This window comes from Theobroma cacao, chromosome 9, assembly GCF_000208745.1.
Source record: "Theobroma cacao cultivar B97-61/B2 chromosome 9, Criollo_cocoa_genome_V2, whole genome shotgun sequence".
In the NCBI taxonomy this organism is placed as follows: Eukaryota; Viridiplantae; Streptophyta; class Magnoliopsida; order Malvales; family Malvaceae; genus Theobroma; species Theobroma cacao.
Window position 1 is genome coordinate 3451186 of NC_030858.1, and position 22085 is coordinate 3473270.

Consider the following 22085-nt stretch of genomic DNA (forward strand, 5'->3'; position numbering starts at 1 on the left):
ATTGAAATAGAACTTTACATAGTATGCGAGTAATGCTGATGCACTTCCTTCAATAAGAAATAATATAGTATTTTAGAAGATTAAAAAGGTTTTTCATTTATTGAATTTAAATAAAGAAGTTGTACACATTTTATTTACATGCTTTAAAATAATTGAAAAGTCCTGAGGTTGGTATCATCCGGTCCCCCTCTTGTGGGTCTGCAAGGAGACCCCAATGGAATACTCGAACCAACCATGTAGTTCCAATTACCCGATAATCATCTTCTCCTCATTTGAAATTTTCTCAGGATTTGTTCACTAGAATATATAAAGGATATCTTGAACAATGGTGGTCACTCGGTTTTCTCCGTCAATTTGATGCCATAGGCTTGAAGGATATCCAAAGCTGCCACAACCAATAGAATTAATATATCAAGCGAAAGTAATGAACCAAAGCAAGAAACTATATGCATTTATGGTGAAAGCTTCAATCTGTCAAAGAATGGGGCTAATGAAAACTTAGAAGGTCTCACCATAAATTTAAAGCCTATGAATTTCGATATTTAAATGAGTCTGCAATTACCTGGTACGTAAACTTCAGGATCGATAGGCCTCAAAACACCTCGTGTTGTGATCTTGTTTACAAGTAAAAGCTGAAACCGTGAAAATATGAAGAATTAGATTCAAAGCTTTTTCAATCATGGGAATTGGGGGTAGGATAAGAAATATATATATATATATATATATATATATATATATATGTGTGTGTGTGTGTATATGTTAAAGTACCAGAGCTCCAACTGCGACAGGAACACCGACAGTAAGAGCCATAGCAGAGATCATTTTCCCATTCTTAGCCTTCCCAAATTCCAATAAAGTGGCCGTATGGTGCTCTGTTTGTTGGCTAGCCGGGTAATCTACTTCCACTTCATGATGCAACAAAACCATATCCTGAGGATCAAATCACACAGCTTGTGAAATTACTGTAACTTTTCTGATCAATATATTTATGTCATCAAATATGTTTTATGTAACTTTTCTCGACAGGGTAGGCAGCGACAAAGAGGTACAGGTGGGATGGATCGGTGCGACACGATCGGAACGGTGAAATCGTCTGAGTCTACATCGGCAATCTTCCCCCCAGGGCTAATCATCAGTGACAGCGCACTATTTGTGAGAAATTTGGTCATGTAGTGGATACCTTCATCCCTCTCAAACAGTCAAACAGGGGAAGAAAATTTGGCTTTGTAAGGTTTCAATCTATGGCTGAGGCACGGAGAACAATCTGGAATCTCAATGGGGTTTGGTTTTTCGACCACAAAATCAGTGCTAACCGTGCATAATACAAACCACGGGATTCATACTGGAAAAGGAAAGGCCTAGCTTCCCGAGACCCAAACCCCAGAAATCAAATTCAACCAAGAAATCCCCAAACCCAAGCGCAGCTTCAACCCATGGTACCAATTGAAGCCTCAATCTCTGTCCAAGGTAAAAGGCGTAAAACACATTTGCAGGCATTGGGAGGAACCCAAGAAACAACCACCGAACCGCTTCCCCCACCCCCTCCTTTGGATGGATGGGGAAAAATATGCACTGGTCACATCGAGCGTGAAGCCTTGCATTGGCTGGAGTGTTGTATTGTTGGAACCAGTAAAAATTATAAGGAGCCTGAGGTCATTTCGCAGCAGATTAAGGAGAGTGGTATTCAGGGTCTTACAATCAGACGGCTCTCGGGCTTACAACGTCTCATTTCCTTTCACGACAGGAAAGCTCTTGATGAAGCCAAGCAAGCCAATTGGAATGGGCTATCTCAGTGGTTCGAAAATCTGGTGGAGTGGGCTCCTAGCATGGGCATGAAGACAAGGCATTTCTGGGTTTCAGTTTCAGGCATCCCTGTGCATGCCTGGAACTGGGTCACTTTTCCAAGAATAGGCAGCCTATGGGGTTCGTTAATCTGCCTCGGTGATGAAACCCTGAAACTCCAGTCTTTCGAACGAGCCACTATGCTCATTTACACTGAGAGTTTAACCAAGATTGAAGAATCATTCCGCCTTGCGATTGGCAACCAAGTTTTCACCGCCTATGCCAGGGAGTTCTCCCCGGACTGCATGCTCGACTTTCCGGGGTGGTCACGCTGGCAGGATGGCCCAAGCGATTGCAGCAGTTCATCAGTCTCCTCGGAGGTTGGTGGTTTGGACATGGCGGCTGCGAGCATCCTCATCTAGGCTTAGACATGAAGCCCTCGACCCAATGCCCACCAACGCTGTCCCTGATGCTATCGGGTTGAGCCCATCGTCATCTGGGCCACGTGAAATGCAGGATGGAGACGGCCTTAGTGACCCAAATAATAATTTTCCAATCTTGGCTGCCGAGGAGGATACGCACCAACCAAGTCGAAATAGGTTGGATGATTTATCCCTGTTGGGCCACGGAAACCAACAAGTCCAACACCATTTGGGCTCTACAGAAGAGTTTAATTCTGGGTTCCTCAATGCTGATGAATGTCTTTCAGAGCCGGACCTTCGTCTTGTCCATGGTGAGCTCGACATTATTGGATTAAATCTGGGTAGTGACGCAATATGCCAACCCAACCTACCTCTGCCCGAACATTACCAAGTAAAGGAAGGGAGGGTTGAAGTTGGAGGTACTGTAGTGGCGGAAGTGTGGGACTCGAATGGTGAAGAAGGCAGAATATTATCAAAAAATGACAAGGTGCTGAGTGGGTGGATTTATTTGAGCCTACCATCAAATTTAAATACAAAAAATTGATGATAAACGGCAGAAGAAAGGGCAATAAGGTGATAACAGTTTGATGGCTTTTGTTCTTTGGTGGTTGTGGAACCGTTTGATGGTTCTTGTAATGTGAAAATTGAGGTTAGCTTTAGGTTGTTTTTTGTGTGTAATGGCTTTTGTTCTATGGTAGTTTCTGTTGGATGAAATTTGAGGTTGGCTTCTATGTTGTTTCTAGTGTAGTTATGTATGCTGGTGATTGTTTGAGGGCCCCTGTTCCTGGTAATTTCTACTGGGTTGCTTATCCCACTGCTAGTTGGATGTTGTTCTATTTCAGTTATGTGTTGTTTAGAAGCTCGTGGTAGCATTTTCTTGTCAAGTGATTTTGTTTTTTAGAGACAAATATGTATTATATTTAGACCTTGCCTGTGTTCTTCTCTACTTATCACTGAGCAGTTATTATTCTTCTCTATGATATTTCTTGAAATGACTCCTTACATTATTACTAAAATGATTTTCATTAACTGAGAAAAAAAAAGTAATACATATTACCTGTTCTGTGCTAGAATACGCTAGCCTTTCTTCCATTCGATGACAGGTTACAGCAAACGCACTTTGGCAGGAAACAGGAATTTCTGTCTGCTCGTGTAGTCCCAAAAACCTGATACAGATGAGAGAGGTCATGTGAAATTTTCTATCACTAAGTCATAGATTACCTTTGGATTTGAGAGACGTTAAAAGAATAGGTCAGTTATATCAGAATGTAAACCAAGCTTACATTATAGTTTTGGCAGCCTGTATTGCTGTTCTTCGCTCCTTGCAGTGTCCGAGCTTTACAATCCTTTCAGTTATCTCCTTCTCTCCAACTAGAGCTTCACCCATAGCTTCAGTATTAATCTCTAGAAGTTCACAGAGGAAAGCTCTAAATGTGGGTCGACTTCCATGTTCAAGAAGTGGATGAGCTTCGGCATCGAATAGACCAATTCTCACTAGTGTCCCCATTATCTCACTAAAACCTGTACAGAAATAAAAATACTGAGATCAGTTCCAAAAACATAAAAATCCTACTAATGATTCACCCTCGTTGCACTTTGTCCAAACAGTCAAGTTTCTAGCATTGAAGTTTATCCGAATTAGAGTTACAAAATTCAAGAATGACAAGCATGACATGCCTTCATAGCGGAGAGTTCCACGGAATATGGTCGATGCTTCATGTCCTATTCCATACATCTCCCCATATGTTAATGAGTTACGGTTAGGAAGACACTCCAATGCAAAAGCTGGAAGCTCAGGTATGCGGAATCTTACGGCTGAATCGTAGAGGTCATCCCCTGAAAAAGAATGATAGAGTGAAATGATGTAAACGACTCCATTACTCAAAACCTGTAAGAAAAGAGACTTCATTTCAATGTCATTTGGGATAAAGAAAACAAAAGAGAAAGTTATATCATAACATATCAATGTTATACATGACAATGATATACATCAAATTGTAAAGATAGACATATTTATGTACTAGAATGTAAAAGGAAGCTTATTGGTGTAATCATGTAGAAGTTGACTTGGGTTTGTAATTCTTTTTTCTTTGACATGGTTGCGCATAGCTCAACTGGCAGCTATCACAAATGACAAATTATCAGTTTTTATATCTGGTTGCGAACAGCTTACCGTTTACATGTACAGTTTCATCTTGAGATTTGTAGGTTGCAGGATTTCTCCCAGCTCGTATAGCTCCTGCAGGGTTCCAACTGAAAGATTGACGATACAGTCAGTACTGCCACTGGACTAACATTTGTAAGTTATAACTATAGTACATCAACAGGAAATTCTAGTGATTTTTATTCATCTATATAAGTAATGTGGTCCAAATGTAGGACTTTCTAACCCCCAAGACCAAACTGAAAAGGTACCGAACAATGTCTGCTTTGGTTAAAATCGAAGCATAGCAGCAGGAGAACAAAGATGGAACCTGACCATGTAGTTTGATTTAACACAGTTCCACTTGTTCAGCATTAGAAAATAATTAAATAGAAGGATAAGAATTGGTTCTAAAAATCCACAGGTGGTTTTGGCTCTTGTGGCTCCAAATGTACCTGAATTTATATGCTAATGGATTATTTGCAGCTGCTGGTGATGGGAGCCCTCCACAGTATGAAGTGAAAGATTTTATTTTTCCCTTTCTGACATGCGCTTGGTTGATCATCTTCATTGCCATCATATGATCTGAAAGGCATGCAGCATGTGTAAATCAATGAGATTGTCTACAAATTTTTGAATTCTTCACAGCAATGCAATTCTATATTCAGATTTAGGGATACAAAAGAAAACAGGGGTACAAGAAGAACACAAAAGGAGAAAGAACGTTTTGATACTATTAACTTAAAAGACAGCAATATTCTTCTTATAATGCGATGATGTAAACTTAATCAAAATACAACATTGAGCAGAAATCAGACATTCTCGAGATGTAGTTTTCTTTTCTTGTTACATGTCTAATATTTTGTCATTGTTCCACTTAGGTAACAACATGAGCAGTCTTAAAGCACAAATACTCTTCCAAGTAACATAATAGCATGGATAGATTAAAAATTACCGATTCCAGGGTCCAAGCCCATTTCACCAAGAATTGTAATACCTGCACTCTTGGCCTTCTCATCCAGCATTGACATGGAATTGTCAACATAACTTGCAGTGACCAGATGTTTCTTAAGCTGCGTAAGGAGATATTATGATATTCTTAGCTATGAGAACCAAAGAAGAAAACGTGTTTAGTAATTAATTGATCATAAATTAAACATCAGACTTCAAGTATTCACTGCAACAGTATCCTCAACAATAATTCAACATCTGGTTATTGCTGAATTCTTTTGAAGTATTTCTGAATGGTATAAATTTCCTCTTAATCACTTGCAAGATAAGTTGTATCTTCTGCTTTCTTATTGGAAATTTAGTAGCACTTTTCAAGGTTCCTCTCCTCAAACATGTAAACAAATTATGATCACCACTCATCCAACTCTCTCTCTGAGAACGTCTTCCTCCTTGTTTCAATTGAGTTCTCTCCTCCACAACCCATTTTTTACTTTACTCTCGGTGCTTAGTCACTATGTTTAGACTTCTGTTTTGTTCATACAAAGAAATTCTCAAAATTTAAAACCAAAAGTCAGAAGAATCTACACTTTTTTGTTATTCTTCTGTCTTTGAGTTTAATTGGTCATCACAGATTGCATAATTAAGAATGTGTTTATCCTATTTCATTATAGTATACGTACCAATACAAGCTGGTTTTGCTTAGAAAAAAGAAAAGAAAAGATGAGCAATACTGGGGTAATACTTTTTTCTTTTACAGACATACCTCAATGCACACATTTGCCACAACAACGTGGCAACTAGAAGGCAACAAACTCACAACGACCTCAACCTGTACATGGCACAGAAAAATTATGATAATATAAGACCATGGTCTTGGCACTGAAGCAATGAGACACACTTAGCAAAGGGCTTATCTATCAAAGTAACAACAAGACACTACTAAATGATCATTTCAAATTTCCTTGTAAACTAGTATCATGCATTCAGGTACAGATAGGTTACAGGTTATGCCAATAGAATTGAAATTCTTTTGACGTTATACTGGAAAGCAACTTCAGTTTTACCAACTTCTTTTGAGGTTATAAGGACAATTACAGATTTGTTCTTGAAGCATTACTGTGCAGTTATTATTAGTTATTACATCCCACCAGATACCTGCTCAAAAATATATTTGAATGACTTTACCTGCGAAATATACTCGCAGAGAGTTCTATGATCTGTCACATCAAGCTCAACTGCCGTTGCATTTGGAATACCTTGAATTATCTGGCATCAGATCAACCATTATCACAACAGAACTTCAAATTAAGAAAAGAAAGACTTGTGTATGAACATATGTATGCGTATATATGTGTATATGCATTGGATGGTCTTCAATCAACATTTCTCCTAATCGGAAACAACTGATAGTGTTCTGTTCTTAGCAGAGCATGATGAAGCAAAGGGCTAAAAAAGCAAAGATGGAATTCTCAACCGTACCTCTTCTGCATCCTTAAGGTAGAGAGATGCAACAATAACATGGACATCGTGCTGCTCTTCAAAATCAGTTTCGAGGCATGCTTTATACCATTGGCGGGATGAGCTGCTTCCAATTGATGCCAACAGCTCAGCAGCTGGTTGACAGACCCGGCCTGCACCAAGGATAAGAACTGATGTCCTCTTTTTTGTGTCGAACTCCTTCTTGACCCCAGTCTCCTGGAGCTTACCAACCTTCAGGAAAATCTTATTCATTTCTTGACTTACGATCCCATGATTTTCACTTGGGTTAGCAATAGAAGTTAAAGAATCAATAATCTGATCCAGAACGTCCCTATCATCTGCACCAACCTATCCAGAAGAAAAAGATGGCTTCTTATAAGAAATTTACCCAAGGAATTCTGACTTGATGAAACCACATGATAAATACCCAATAACAGAATTTATAAACAAATAGCTTAAAACTAGCAACTTTTCTTGATAAAAATTTCCTTTGAGTAGAGCAGGATAGAATTTATCTCCCATCGTGACCTATATATAAATTACATAATTGAAATGATCACGCAATTCAAGAGTAATTTGAACAATCAAGAAAGTCAACACTCAGAAGGGTACACAAGGTGGGTAGGAACTTGTGGCTGAGGCTATACCCTTATCATAGCCACATCTTACATGAACAAAGCCATAAATAGCCTCTCTTCTTAAATCAAAATAAGACAAGCATTCGACTTGCCTCAAGTTCTGAGTACGACATGGCACTTGTACTCTGGCCCACTTGGCACTTAACCAAGTGGAAGGAGCCACCTGCAGCTTCAATTATATCCAAAGCCTCATTTATCAGGAACTGATCAAATAAGTGGCCACTCAGAGATACCTGTCAATTATAATTACTATATATTAGCAGTCTTGAACAAGGGATAGGGTCAAATAATGAGGTTTAGAACACAATACTGAAATGGCTTGTTTAAAATTTTCGATTGGGTATAGAACGGAACCAATACACATAGCAGGCTTCAGATACCTACCAATACACTGTATTTCTTGTTGGACTGGCCATTTGCAAGATTATATGATATATCTCTGCAAATCAAGCAAGAAAAGCTTCACTTTACAAATATCTATGGATCAATTTTCTTCGGTAGCATATAATAGAGGCTAGAGAATGCAAACCAATATCAGATAGAAATAAATGCTTACTCTGTGTCTGAATTTCTCATACGAGGGATATATTCGTATAAGGAGGTAAGTGCTCCCCTATGAGCTATGCAAGCTCTCTTCAGGTGTGCAGGTAACTTAGTAATGTCTGTTGTAGAAGCTAAACCACCAACAAGTTGGGATAGAATGTCTCCAAAGTGTTGAGAAGCCTTCCCACAATTAAAAATAGCATGTTAAAAGATAAAAGTCATGATTAACATAAACTGCTGTACATAGACTATATTGGGATAAAAGTCTTGAACAATTCTTTTTTTTTTTTTTAATAGAAGCGATGGCTGAAATACCCCACCTCTTTTGCAAACTCAGTTGGAAGAATGTCAACAGCTGAACATATTATTCCGTTACCCTCTATGTCATGATGGTAGGAATCAGTTAAGGGATCATATCTGAAAAACACGATTGACCATATTATCAACATATCTGAAGCTACAGAACAGAATATTTCAAGAAGAAAAAAATTGAGATGCAATAGAAGCCAGGAGTAAGACATGGTATGATATGAAGCACTAAATGCATTTGAAAAATGAGATGAAACTAGCATTGGAGTACCTGAAGAAAGGTAAATCAATTGATGTGGTTTGGTTAACAAACTCTATTGAGCCCCCTATATCACAAGTTATATCAGAGATTCCAACAAGTGGACAACCTTTCCTCATGAGATCTTGAACCTGCTGGGTACTCAACAACCGAGGAAATCTCTTCTCCCAATACATGCAATTGACTGTCACAAAGTAGGTTTAACAGTGATTTAATCATTGAAACTAAATCCAGACAAAAGTGCAACAAGAATGATATTAATTGAAACTAAAATCTTCTTGCAAATAGAAGATGAATGTTGTTTACTTGCTAACTAGAAAGGTTTAAAGCCAAACTCAGGTCTCATACTAATATCAAGTTTTCAAAGTTTCATGATCACCCACAGCATGTTTGAAAAATTACAAATGCCAGCCCCTTCTCATTTAAGCGTTTACTTAGTATGTTTACAGTTTACAGAGCAAATCTCTAAATATGATAAGTAATGAAAAACAGTGTTTGCCTTAATATATTGTTCGCAGAAAGCATGACCTACCAACTGCTGTTGCATATGGGGCTATTTTTTCGTGGAAAACAGGGTTGTAGTGTTCTGGATGAGCATAATAATCTGCCTGAAATTTGAAAAGAAAAGAAAAAAAAAAAAAAGGTTGGCATTATTGTTCACACAGTCTGAAACTTAAAAATGTCAAAAACATCAGTCTTTCACTCACAACTTTGCTTATCAAAAAGAAGAATGCGTGCATAAGAAATCATTTTGAAAGAGTTAAACCAGAAACAGATGGGACATATTACTTTATCAAATGTTTTTGAAGGATCTTTGTACTCAACCATGTCCCGACTAGTTACAACACAACCATAAACTTGAAAGACCCTCTTTGATGTTCGTACAGGTGAATTGAGATTCCTTCCCTGTGAATGAAAATGTTTGATGAGAGCAGTATAAAATAAGTGAGAAAAGGAATTCAAATATCCAAAGATAAGAATACCCTTGATTGGATATATGCCACTGTAAGAATCAAAAGGAGTGTTTGAATGGAAACTGACCTTCCCAAAGAGTTCTGGAAGTCTGCTTGGTTCAACAAAACTATGAGGAAGAAGCTTAAATATCTCTTGTGCACCAAGAGCAACTGAAAAGAAAGGGGGAAGAGGAGAGGGGGAGAGAGCAAATTTCATGAGATTTATCTCAAAAATGAAACACTAATAAAAATTTAAGGACAAACATTGACATTGATAGACTGAACAAGTGAAAACAAATTAATACATGAACTATCTAATAACATCTAATCAATGCAAACTCTGAAGCACCACAATAGATATGTAGTCTGACTGGTGGTCACATTATTGAAAGTTGTGTTGACCAAAAGAACATACTGAGAAGTAGCAATACCATTTCCAGAACCGGTGAATACAAAGACTAGAGGACAGATTCCTGATGGCAGTCCCTGAGATGCTATCTCTTCACCCACAGAAATCACTGCAGCCTTTGCAGCAGCCAAGGAAGGATACATATAAGATGAACCAAGAGAGAGGAAAGGTGTTGAATATCCAAGACTTAGATACCCTGAAATTTGTTAAAGGAAAGTTTTAAGACTACAATCAAACTGTCAGCATCTTTGCATAGAGAAAGGACGCTATTTGATCCAAATAAGAGAAAAGAACATTGTCTGTTCACTATAATTTATGTGAAATATTATCCATACCATTAGATACAGCAACCCTCAACCAGTAATGGCTAATTTCTTTACTTTCTGATGACTAGACTAGAATTGCAATATTTATATCACGCACCTACTTTCAAGCCTAGTCTAAGGAAAACAATTCAGATTCTAAAATCTCCATCAATTTAAATATGAGCAAAAATATACCTATAAAGCAACATTAGACAAGGATTGAGGGTGATGGAACATACTCTGTCCCAATCCGCATAAGAAATCAATAATTCCTGCTCTGCCAGCATATTTGCCAAATGCAAGTAACCTTTTACCATGGCCCCCAACAATAAGCTCATAGTCATACAATGACGCCCTCTCCGCCAGGATCTATCGTTACATAGACAAAACAGCAGAGGCCAATTCAATATCATCAGAAACATTGCCAGCTCTCGCTAAAGATTCGAAAGAACGTTACCTTATATAACAAAGGCATGTTTTCTTTCTGGGCTTTGTGAGTATGTGAGAAGAAGGCATAAGCTCTATCAGGAAGAATCATGTCTAGCTGCAGCAAAGCCAAGCAGTTATTTCGAGGTTCACAACCTTGTAGCTACATGAAAAGTAACACAATAGGGAATCTCAGCACCTTTGGTTGCTTGATGCCCAAAATAAGACCGCATTCTGACAAGTCATCTGATATCTCACAACCAACATCTTCATAGAGTGAATCGTGATGGATGCGCTTCGTAGATGGCTGCACGATTATACGGGCTATTCCAGTTTTTTCCCTCCCACTGTGCAGAAGTCGAGCACAGTGTGATGGGGTTAGAGGAACTCTTCTTTCCCATTTATTCACAGACTCAGAAAGGATCCCAACCACCCCATTGCCAAGCATCTTGTACCTTCACCAGCTGCCGTTTCCATTTTAACACAGAAAAATCAATAATTAGCACTACCACTCTGGCGATAACTTATCAGATTCTTTAAAACAGGATCGTACACAAATTATAATTCACTTCCTTTCTTGTTGTTTATTAATGAATCCATTCTATTGTTGAATAGTCATTTTGCTTCAAAGTATGCTTCTTTGTACAATTAAAGATCCCATATAAAAATTCGGAACTGATTTTCCACAAGTCATATCATGCACATAAAACAAAATTGCTGAAAACAATTATACTTGTACGGGCTACTCAGAGGAAAATTTTGAACAATAATTTTTCTAAGCTTTGTATTCGATCGTCTGACATGCAAGAACAGAATTCAATTCAAAGTATGATTCTGAGATCAAATTTCAACTTCAAACACGAAACAAAAAATTTATGACGGTTCATGCAATAAATTAGAATTCACTGGAGCAAATTAACAGGGATAACAGAGAATAAGGAAAACATACACTTACTTCTAACTGAGAAATTGTACGATGATATTAACCTAAACCGAAGTCGTGATCAAAGAATTCTGAAAGAAAAGATCTTATCAGTCAAGACTAATCACCCTGCAAACGTTTAACCATTGGCTGATCATTAGCAGATATAAGATCCAAAAGTCCAAACAGAACAAAAAAAGTTCATTCCTATAATAAATGACTATAACAATGAAGAAAAGAACGTCAAAACAGAGGAACCACTTTACGTTGAAGAAAAGAAAAAGCTGTAGTAGTGGGCACCCCTGGAATCCTGGTATAGCTGACCTGAAAAAACAGAGGAAAATCCTGATACAGAGCAAATAATGCAGAACGGGGCTGCAATGGAGGAAGTACAAAAAAAAAAAAAACCGTAGGCCTTGGGGTCCTTTTTCTTTCCTTTTGGTTTCTGTCTAATTTTAGCCTCTTTCTCTTTATTAATGATATGTGAACGCATGTATCTCATGAATCAATGAACGAGATTATCACTGCTCTGGCCGTGACATAGATGATAAGGCACGACGCTTAGAACAGGCGAGACGGGTCCCACCTTCGATTTCTTATATATCCGAAACATCCAATCATATGGGCCCACGTTATATTATAGTTCGAAATGCTGTCACGTCAGGTAAACTACAAGTACAAAGTTTTGCCAGCTGGGACAAGTTACAATGCATTAACAGTTCTAGTGTGTCACGTCTCCGTTATTCGAACATAAATTTTTTAAAAAAAAAAAAACCACGTTTTTTTTAACTAAAATAGGAAAAATTGGTTTTCCAGTCTGTTTCTTTTTTCCTTGTCGTCTTGGCGCTGGATGGAAGGCATAGAGCCAAGTTTTGATTGGATTTTCCCCAGCGTATAGTAGTATATTTTTGGTAGTGGAGGAGTTTCTTACTTGTTTGGACATGGATCTCCCTTTTTTTTTTTATCGAAATGTAATAATCAATTTTTTTAGATTATCGTCATGTCTCACTGGTGTGAAACATGGTACGTGATCGTGCATCTTTTTTAGATGTTTGATTCAATTTGAAGGGATGGGCCAAGGAATGGCAAATTGTCAGTGTCTCTCCTCTAGAGGTTTTTGTTTTTGTTTTTTATTTAATAATAATGTTCAATTTATGGTGTGGGTGAAATTTACAATTCTCAATAAATTGGTTTAATTATAAATGTAGTATTCGTAGTACTTTTATCGAACTTTCTGCACCTTCTTTTAATATTTGTGCAATGAAGTATGATTACTAACATTACTTATTTGCTTTTGAAAAAGTTAGCATGAAACTAATTTCACATATCGAGATTTTAATTTAATTATGTGATTTTTAATTTTTTTAAAAAAATATTAAAAAATAAAATTCGTGATTCGAGATAAGGCTTTTTAAGTGATGCCAGGATGAATAAAATTTTTACGGGACCAAATCCAAGTTTATTAGAATTAAAATAACATGGTCAAACCATACCTACAAAGTTTGGCAAAAATAAAAGTGAACCTGAATTCAGGAACTGGTCATCTGAGCTGTCACGTGGGTTTCTTGAAATCTATCCCTTCAAACTTCCAAATTAAGCTAATCCACAAAATAGGAATTAAATCTTTTCTTCCGAAACACATAAGCTATTAAATTCTCCCTTCCGCTCTTTGTATTGAACTAAACTAAAAAAAAATGTTTTTGTTAATGAATGACCTAAGAGCATTTAAATTTATTACATTAAATCATATTTTCTTGTAATTCATTGGAATTCATAACATTAAACTAAAAAAATGAAATTGTTTGATTGAGTTTAAACAAAAAAAAAAAGTTTAGCCTGAAATATTTATCTACGAATCAATATTTTGTTCAAGTCAAACTTAAATAGTTGTATATATTATTTATTACATAAAATAGGATACTACATTTTTTATCATATCATATTATGTATGAAAGTTTATTTTATGTTTTAAATTATTTTAATGAATATCATATATAATGCTATAAAACTTTAGGTGGCAGGCTTAGGTCGGCATGACTTCCAAATATTCTTAGACGGGCCAGGCAGGGGCAAAGTCTGGAAGGGCCAGTGGACACGCTAACTATCAATTTCAGGCCTTTAGCTTTGTAGCCCAGTAAATTCTTTTAATGAATTTAATGTTACATCAATGTATTCTATAAATCTTACCTATATTGATTGATTCCTACGCACAGAGCATTCTACATCCAACACTTGTTTATGATATTTTATCATATTTAGAGGGCGTTTTGGACTTTTTATTTCTTTTTCTCCTTTTTTTTTCATTTCCTTCTACGAAACTTGGTTGCCCTTCCATCATCATCACTGCCCCAACTCGACCCGCACCGAAGACATTGCCACCAAGTTCATCAGCAAGGTCATCACCCTTTCCAAGCTTGGCATGGATCTGCGATTCCTGCGACATGTTTTTTGGGCAGCAAAGGATTGACAAAGCGACGACAAGATTTGGGTCAAGGAAAGTGGTTTAAACCCGATTCTAACGAAATCTATGTAAGGCCTTTAGGTTGGCGACACTTCCAGTGCAGTTGGTGACAAAGATGAGGGAAAGAAATCGGAAAACAAAATAAATTCTGAGTTCGATGAAACCGATGAGCAAATGCTGAGATCCTTTTATTTTTTGTTTTTAATGTGGGACTGGAATCTGAGTTGTTTTTCTGTCATTGTGTTTTTTTATAGTTAACCACACAGAGCGATTTACAATTTAGTTTGCTTCCTTCCCACTATCGAAGCGAGGGGGCATTTGAGAAGTACCCACAAAGGCGAATCTTCTTTTTCTAGCAATTACCCCATTTTTTCAAATGTTGTTGAAGATCTAAAATCATTGTTGTAAGATCACTTTTTGTTGTTTGATAAATGCGATCCTGTTCTCTGCGATGTTGTCCAAAAAATTGACATTTCATACTTTGAAATGGCTTGTACAAATCGAACCTTGTCTTGTTTTTTGGACAACATAGTGTTAGCTGTTCATTGCTAAACATAAAATGACTTTTGGTACATTTTGTGATGAATTATCTTTGTACATGCATAAGATATTAACTGGGAGGATGATATACAGTGATGGAACATGTTACCTTCATATTCTTACCTAGCTTGGTTCTTTTCATTTTCTTCACTTTAATTATTTTTCTATTTCGATCAATTCACTTAAACTACTATTAAAAACCTGTAAATAATAGAAAAATGTTTCGATATTATTTATAGCTACTGTTTTTTCTCATAAAATATTGTTAATATCACTAACAATATTTATCTATGTATTATTGTTAACAATTACTTTATTATTCAATTCATAAAAAAAATATATTATCAAATTATTTAACTATTTTAAATAATTTTCAAATTATATGTTAAACAGTAATTATCGCAGCGTAGCGCGAGTCTAAGTAATTATTTTATTAAAGGAAACTCTTCCAACATATGGAAAAGCTATTTCTATACATCACAAACCGTATTTTTAAGAAAATAAAAACTAAACTAAAAGATTCTAGCATAAATGTTATAAATTTTTTAAAATAACGAAAGTCTAAATTCGAAGAGCATATATTCAGATTGGACCGCATATCTCGACTACAGGCCTGAAGCCCAAACCCAGCTCGAGGTAGGCCGGACCAGAGGGGATTGATTAGTTGTTGATGTGATTCCCCAAAAACTTTGCGGCCATTGAAACATTTTTTCCGTCCATTATCCTGTGCGGGAGCGAAGCGGTGTGATATTTGGAGGGAAAATAGAGGCAAATGTTGGCGAATGGTCGCCCAATCCCGTTCCCAGTAGGAACTCCATCGGGATGGAAATGGCGCCCCCCTATGCATAATTTGGTGCAAGTTAGACGTGGGTTTACAAGCACCTCCATTGAAACATCAGGTGCTTACCCCAAACAGTTCATTGCTAACGGCGTAACTGACCCCAACCACCTACTCTCTTCTCATTCTGATTGGAGCCTCTCGCCTAATCCACCAGGTTCTTTTCCCTCTTCTAATGTCCTATCTTTGGTCTTTGATTCCAGGCCCTACTCACCTTCACTCTTTCTTCATCTATTCTTCAACTTTGTACGCGCCATTGTTATTAATTAGCTATCTCTTTTGCTTGTTAAATCATAAAATATCAACATCACATAACTCCTTGAAGGCAATCAAATAAGAGTGATATAAAGGTGTTATTGTAGAATGGATATTTGACCTGCAGGCATGGTCTGGTTGAGTGATTGCAGCTAACCTTCCATCTAAAATCTTGTCACAGTTTTTTTCTTGGATTGGAAACCATGACTCGTTAGAAAAAATGTACGGGGATGGATCAAAATTGATCAACTAAATAATCATTAAGAGGCTTTGAAACAGAAAATGTAATATATCAATCACAGAAGTGTAACGAATCGAATCATATTAATAAGAGTGATGCAAATTTTGATTATTTAAATATAATTTTTTTTATTTATTAAGTTTATTTTTAAAATTAAAAATATAAATTTATGATAAATAACATCCGGATATATTTAAATTTTTATTTATGTGAAATTCTTATAAAAAATACTAGAGTTTATATAAATTCCAACTAATATAGCGAAGTAAAGAGCTAACTATAACGAAGGCTTGCATTGTGTAACCAGGACGTGCATTGGCGTAAAATATCATAAATATAAATATCAATTATGTCTGTTAGACTGAAAAAATGACGCACAAGGAGCGTTGCTGGTGTGTGATGTTGACGATACCCTGACTCCAACTTGAACCATAAATGTGTCTGGATCAGAACTTAATCATCGCGGTACGGCCCATTAGATGTAGACCTCACCCCTCTATAAAGGCGCATAAAGGAGACATTCAGGTAGCAATTGAAGGGCTGGCGTTCTTCCACGTTGACGAAAAGACAAAACTACATGTTTTCTTATCTATTTGTAAAAAGAAATTGGTTGCGGGGAGAATTGGTCTTAAGCACAAGAACATGTTGATTCATAAGGATAAAAAAACGAAAATTAATAGCACTCCATTCCTTTTATGTGTTTTCTGTTGCTAAATGTTCCACACATTTGTTAACGAGAGAGTGACAAATTAAAATTTAGGTTGCGATGGTGTTTCTCAACTCCATTGCAAACCAATAAAAAATTGTTTCAATTGAGAATATGGATAGAGTATTCCAATTTAATTTTCAGAAAATTCAAGTTTCCAATTCTGTTATTTAAATATTAATAATTTTTTTCTTTTATGTCTAGATTTAGACAGCTTCGTTTGCAACGCTACATGTATCTCTTTGGTTTGTGCTCGAGCTCGATTTCCAGGGTCATGCATCTGATTTCGATTAGTTGGGATATGAACCATGAAACAAGAGATTTAAAAAAAAAAAAAGAAGAAGCGGACATAGGGTGAAGTGGAATATAAGAGATAAAAAAAAAACAAGACAGAAGAAGAGAAAGGATGAGAGGGGGTTGGAAAGATTAAAAAAATTGTTTTTAATTTTATTTATTTTTAAAAATTATTAATACTTATTATTAATTTTTTTAATTTTAAAATTGTTTTTATAATAAAGAGCTATCAATGTTAAGGCATAAACTCATTATATAATTTTTTTTTTTACAAGTAACATTAATTAAACATCGCAAAATATCTAAACGAAAAAAAATCTCACTTGCTATCAAGAGAGAATTAAGGCATTTAAAAGGGGTGGACAATGAAGGCATGGACCGGTGTCATGGGTTTAGAATTTTAATCAAGATCTAAGTGACGCTTAGAGTTTTATGTAAGAAAGCCTAAGCAAGCCTAACCCTAAACATTGTATAATAATGTGGAAGCTAAACTTAAAGAAAATTCTATTATTCTCGAAAGAAAACAAATATCTAAGATTCTAAACAAATAACTTTAAATTGTTCAAATACTTAAATATCTAGCTACTTTGACAATTTGGCTCTATTGTCTTTGTTTAATATCTAAGGGTGCTATTTATAATATAGTGTTTCTCAATCCTAAAACAACTTTATTTCTCGTTGTCTAATACAACTAGAGTAGATAACAAAATATTTAAATAAAATAAATATTCTACTTCTAGGTAAAACACCACTAGCCTAAAATCTTAGTGTAAGTAAAATAAATAAAAGAGAATTATACCCTTATTAAAACTACCCTATGCATGTAGTCTTACTCGAACTTATGCTCTTCATGCAAATTCCTTGTATAATCGAGCATCTGGAAACCCTAATCGATGGTGGCTCGATGTTGGTTGTCGATGTGTCCGTAAGTGATGTTGTCCTAAGCCCTATTTATGCCTTTGGGCAATGTGCGACACAAATGTGTGTTGTTGGTCTAAGCCCTCCATCGAGCTAGATTAGTCAAAAGATTGCAGACTGTGACATTTACCCCTACTTGATTCAAGCAACGCCTTTGTTGTCTTGTGGCTTCACATTACCATAAATCTTCAGCGAGGTTCCCGTGAGTAGTGTGGGCTCGATTGAGGCAACCCTTCATTGGCTGTCTCCAAAACACCTCCAAGTCTGGATGTGTTCTAATGTGTGAATGTCTTGCTCGCAGCTGGCCTGTGACGTCCAAGTACACGGCTCTCATGTTCACAATGTCTTCACTTGCAACACTTATAAGACACGAGGGGTTTGAACTTGACATTTAGGTCGTCAATTCAATATCAAAGCTCTGTTGCTCAAATTGCCTAGTCTAAAAGTCATGTTGTGTGCCTTTTTGGTACTATTTATCAATTACATGTGCAACTCTCTGTCCGAGACCTCTGACAACCCTTGACAATTGCCATTGTTGCTACTGCATGGCCATTATTAATTCATCTAGCCCCACATGCAGTGAATGAGTGTATCCATCTTATTGTGCCATTCATTGCGAAGCTCATCGTTATTGGAGTTCAATTGATTGATGCTGTACTCAACATATTCGAGATTGCTCCACACCTCATAGTTGATAATAGTCTTAAGGCCAGAAACACGATTATCCAATGCTTACAATGTGTTCTTAAACTCGTAATGCTCCGTGATACGTGTGTGCACAGTTTCCTCCATGTTTGCAATGCTCACATTATCTTGATCCAAAACGTTTAAGTGTGATGTGGTCTGATCATCAATTGATTTCATTGTCCTTTTCAAAACACTTCCTTTTTTACCAACTTTCACGACTTCAATTCAAAATAAATTTTTACTTCTCATTGGCCTTCGGGGTTGTGGAAACTTATCTTAAACCAAATTTCCTTGAAAATTGGGGTTTCCTTGGATCATTGGAGTTAAGGTCCGTTTAGTAATTGGAAAATGACTTGTTAGGGAAAATTTTTTTATGTAAAATATTTTACAAGAAAATTTAATATTTTTTGTTATTTGGAAAAACTGTCGAAAACATTTTTATTGTCTAGATCATCTTATAGAAAAATATTTTCCACCATAATGATAGAGTTATTTAGGTGTTAAAATGACAAATAGGAGTTGATTATAAAACAATGGTGACATTTAGTTTTCACTAATTTGATATCAAAGTTAGAAATGAAAATGAAAATGTACAAAATCAATAATGATATTTTGCAAAACATTTAACCACATATTTACAATGAAACTAAGCTCTAATTTAAAATAAAAAATTTCATCCCATCACATTTTTTCCATAACATTATAAAAATATAATTATTCATCAATTGTATAAGACATAAAAAAATCTATACTTATAAATGTGCATTCATTAAATGATGATCATTGAAATATTTTTTATTATAATTATTAGTCCGATTTATTTAATTTATAAATAAAAATTTTAATTGCATTGAATGATTCCAGTAATTTTTTTTTTAATTGCGATAGTGTTGAATAATTTAAATATTAATATTTGAAATTAATTTTTATTTTAAATATTAATATCCATCAAACTTTTATTCCTAAGCTTAGTATAAAAGTTTTTTTTGGTTCTTCGAAAAATGTCTTATACCCTTTAAGAGCGTAAGACATTTACATGGTCAATAGGTGTTTTGCCTATTGACTCGTAAAATGTTTTACATTTAGAATCAATTTTTTCTCTATAAGTCCTGAAAATATTTTTCAAAAAATATTTTACGTCAAAACAAATGGAACCTTAATAGGCCTTTACTTTCCCCTATATCTCTCGCTTGCTCTGATATGCTTAGAAAAATAGCCAAGATCTATGCAGTGCTTAGGGCTTTATGTATGAAAGCCTAAGCAAGCTTCATCCTAAATATTGCACAATAATGAAGAAAATATTTTGAGGAAAAATAATTTTATTATTCTCAACTAAAAACAAATACAAATACGTAAGATTCTAAGCAAATAACCTAAATTACTATAGTACTTGAATATTTGACTACTTTGGTAATTTAATTTTATTACCTTTCCCTAATGCTCAAGGGTACCATTTATAATATAGCTTTTCCCAATACTAAAACAACTCTACTTCAAGTTGTCTAGTACAACTAAAGTAGATAACAAAAGAATTAAATAAAATAAATGTTTTATTCTAGATAGAAACACTAAGTTAAAATTCTAGTGCAAGTAAAATAAATAAAAGAGAATTCTAACCTTATTTAAACTACCTTATGCAAGCAGTCCTACTCTAACTCATACTCTTTATGTGAACTCCCTATGTAGTTGGGCGTTTGAAAACCCTCAAACGACGGTGGCCCAATGCTAGTTGTCGATGGGCCCTCAAGTGATGTCGTCTCAAGCTCAATTTGTGCCCATAAGCACTATGCATCACAAGTGTGTACTGTTAGTCTGAGCCTTCTATAGAAGTGGACTATTCACGGGATTACGGATTGTGACACTACGTTGTGCTTAACCTAGTCAGGCCAGTGACCACAACCTTTTTTAAGTCTTAACCCTACCTATTTAACATAAATGGCATATGCCTTAAATGAAACATTAAAGATTCTCCATGGTACTTTAAAATTTTATTTCTTTATTTTCAATTTTAATTGTAGAAATTTAATAGAAAAACTCAAGACTTTTACTTCAACCCGACAAACTTATCTTTTAGGAAATTCAAAATCACTGTAGGGTAACGTTTGATATGAAAGAAGTGAGAGCACATTCTCTATAATATGTTTAATTAAATTACATTACATTGTTTGTTTTGTAACAAACCACTGCAATGTAAGATTGTAATGCAATCACATTACAGTCAATGGATGTAGTGTAATTACAGCTCAAAACCAATGCAATTAGATTGTATTGCACTTTGTAATGTTATTAAAGACATATTTACCCTTCAATTTTGTTACTTGTTAAAAACATCTTATAATGTTATAATTTGGTTTTTTATATAGATTTTGAGAATACCCTTTTATTATTCTCAATAGTCATAGCGATTATCAATAAAATTTATATTATCTTTTAAAAAATTAAAAAAAATATATAATACATAAAATTATATTTAGAAATGAAAATAAAATATATAAAATTATAATAAAAATAAAAAATATATGATGTTAAAAATATATTTAAAAGATAATATTATATAAAAATTAATGATAAAAAATACAAATATATTAAACTTACATTTTAATAAATAAGGATAATTCTAGAAATTAACATTACATTCTTAGTAAAGTACTTGTAAATCAAATGCTATAATATTATCTTTTTTATATTTTAATCATTACTTTACTTATATACCAAACACTACAATATTATATTCTCTGTAATCACATTACTTATAATTACATTGTATTGTAAAGTACCAAACATCATTTAAATGTTATTATTGAGTATTGACTAGCTGACTATAACTCATTTTAGTGTTAATTATAATCAGTATTAATATCAAAAGTTACTTATAACTATAAAAACTTTATAAATAGTAATAGATTGAAATAATGGATTCTATAATTCAATTTCAAATGTATAAAATTATGTATATGATTGGCTAATACTTTTATAAAGATCAAATGGTTATTTTATTTAAAGACCATTTAGCCATTTTCGTTTTCTAAAATTACCATTAAAATAGTCAAATTTATTCTGCCATTTTCCTACATTTATTTAAGAAAATTTTTTTTCTAAAGGATATTTCGCAGATGCTCTAATGTCAGTTACAGTTGCAATTATAATAGTAAAACAGTACATTGTTTTTTTGGTAAGAAACAGACTTGGGTTCACCCCATGAGCCTTTAGAAGCTGTAACAAAACATAATATATGTCTTCATAACACCATCGTGACGTTAATGAATGTATAACATTTTGTATGCATGGATTCACCAGTTGTAAAGAAAACTTTAATGTGAAGTTACGTAACATAATGCCTCTGCCAACCATTAAACTTTAAAAATAGAAATCTCCCTTATACTATTTTTTCTGAAACCTCCTCGTTAAGTAAAACTTAAAATTGTAAAGACATGAGCCACGACACAGTGTCTTGAATGGAAATCCAACAAAATAGAAAAAACCTTTTGTTCCTCTGCCACTGTTCAAGTCTTCTAGACCGTGGTATCTGTATGAATCACACCATAAATGGTCTCGACGACAGTCTATATTTTTTAACACTAGTAAAATAATGAAGTGAACTGAC

At 34.9% G+C, this 22085-nt stretch overlaps 1 protein-coding gene across 5 annotated transcripts; it reads right to left on the reverse strand.

Annotated features, from left to right (window-relative positions):
• LOC18588195 (alpha-aminoadipic semialdehyde synthase) lies at window positions 54-12013 on the reverse strand. 5 transcript variants are annotated; one of them, XM_007012437.2, is made up of 26 exons: window positions 11808-12013; window positions 11575-11633; window positions 10819-11083; window positions 10651-10737; window positions 10433-10562; window positions 9911-10084; window positions 9568-9650; window positions 9316-9432; window positions 9059-9134; window positions 8539-8710; window positions 8279-8375; window positions 7972-8138; window positions 7800-7854; window positions 7508-7648; window positions 6778-7125; window positions 6484-6564; window positions 6062-6127; window positions 5303-5420; window positions 4803-4932; window positions 4378-4457; window positions 3882-4040; window positions 3488-3725; window positions 3262-3370; window positions 769-930; window positions 563-632; window positions 54-385 (listed from the first exon to the last, which is right to left on the reverse strand). In XM_007012437.2, the coding sequence occupies exons 3-26, from the start codon at window positions 11065-11067 to the stop codon at window positions 333-335; spliced, it is 3162 nt and encodes a 1053-aa protein (XP_007012499.2). In that variant the 5' UTR covers window positions 11068-11083; window positions 11575-11633; window positions 11808-12013; the 3' UTR covers window positions 54-332. The 5 variants fall into 5 exon arrangements, with proteins under 5 accessions (XP_007012499.2, XP_017982766.1, XP_017982767.1 ...); XM_018127277.1 differs by lacking the exons at window positions 11575-11633; window positions 11808-12013 and having other exon boundaries at window positions 10651-10733; window positions 10819-10946; XM_018127278.1 differs by lacking the exons at window positions 9059-9134; window positions 9568-9650; window positions 9911-10084; ... (3 more) ...; window positions 11575-11633; window positions 11808-12013 and having other exon boundaries at window positions 9316-9401.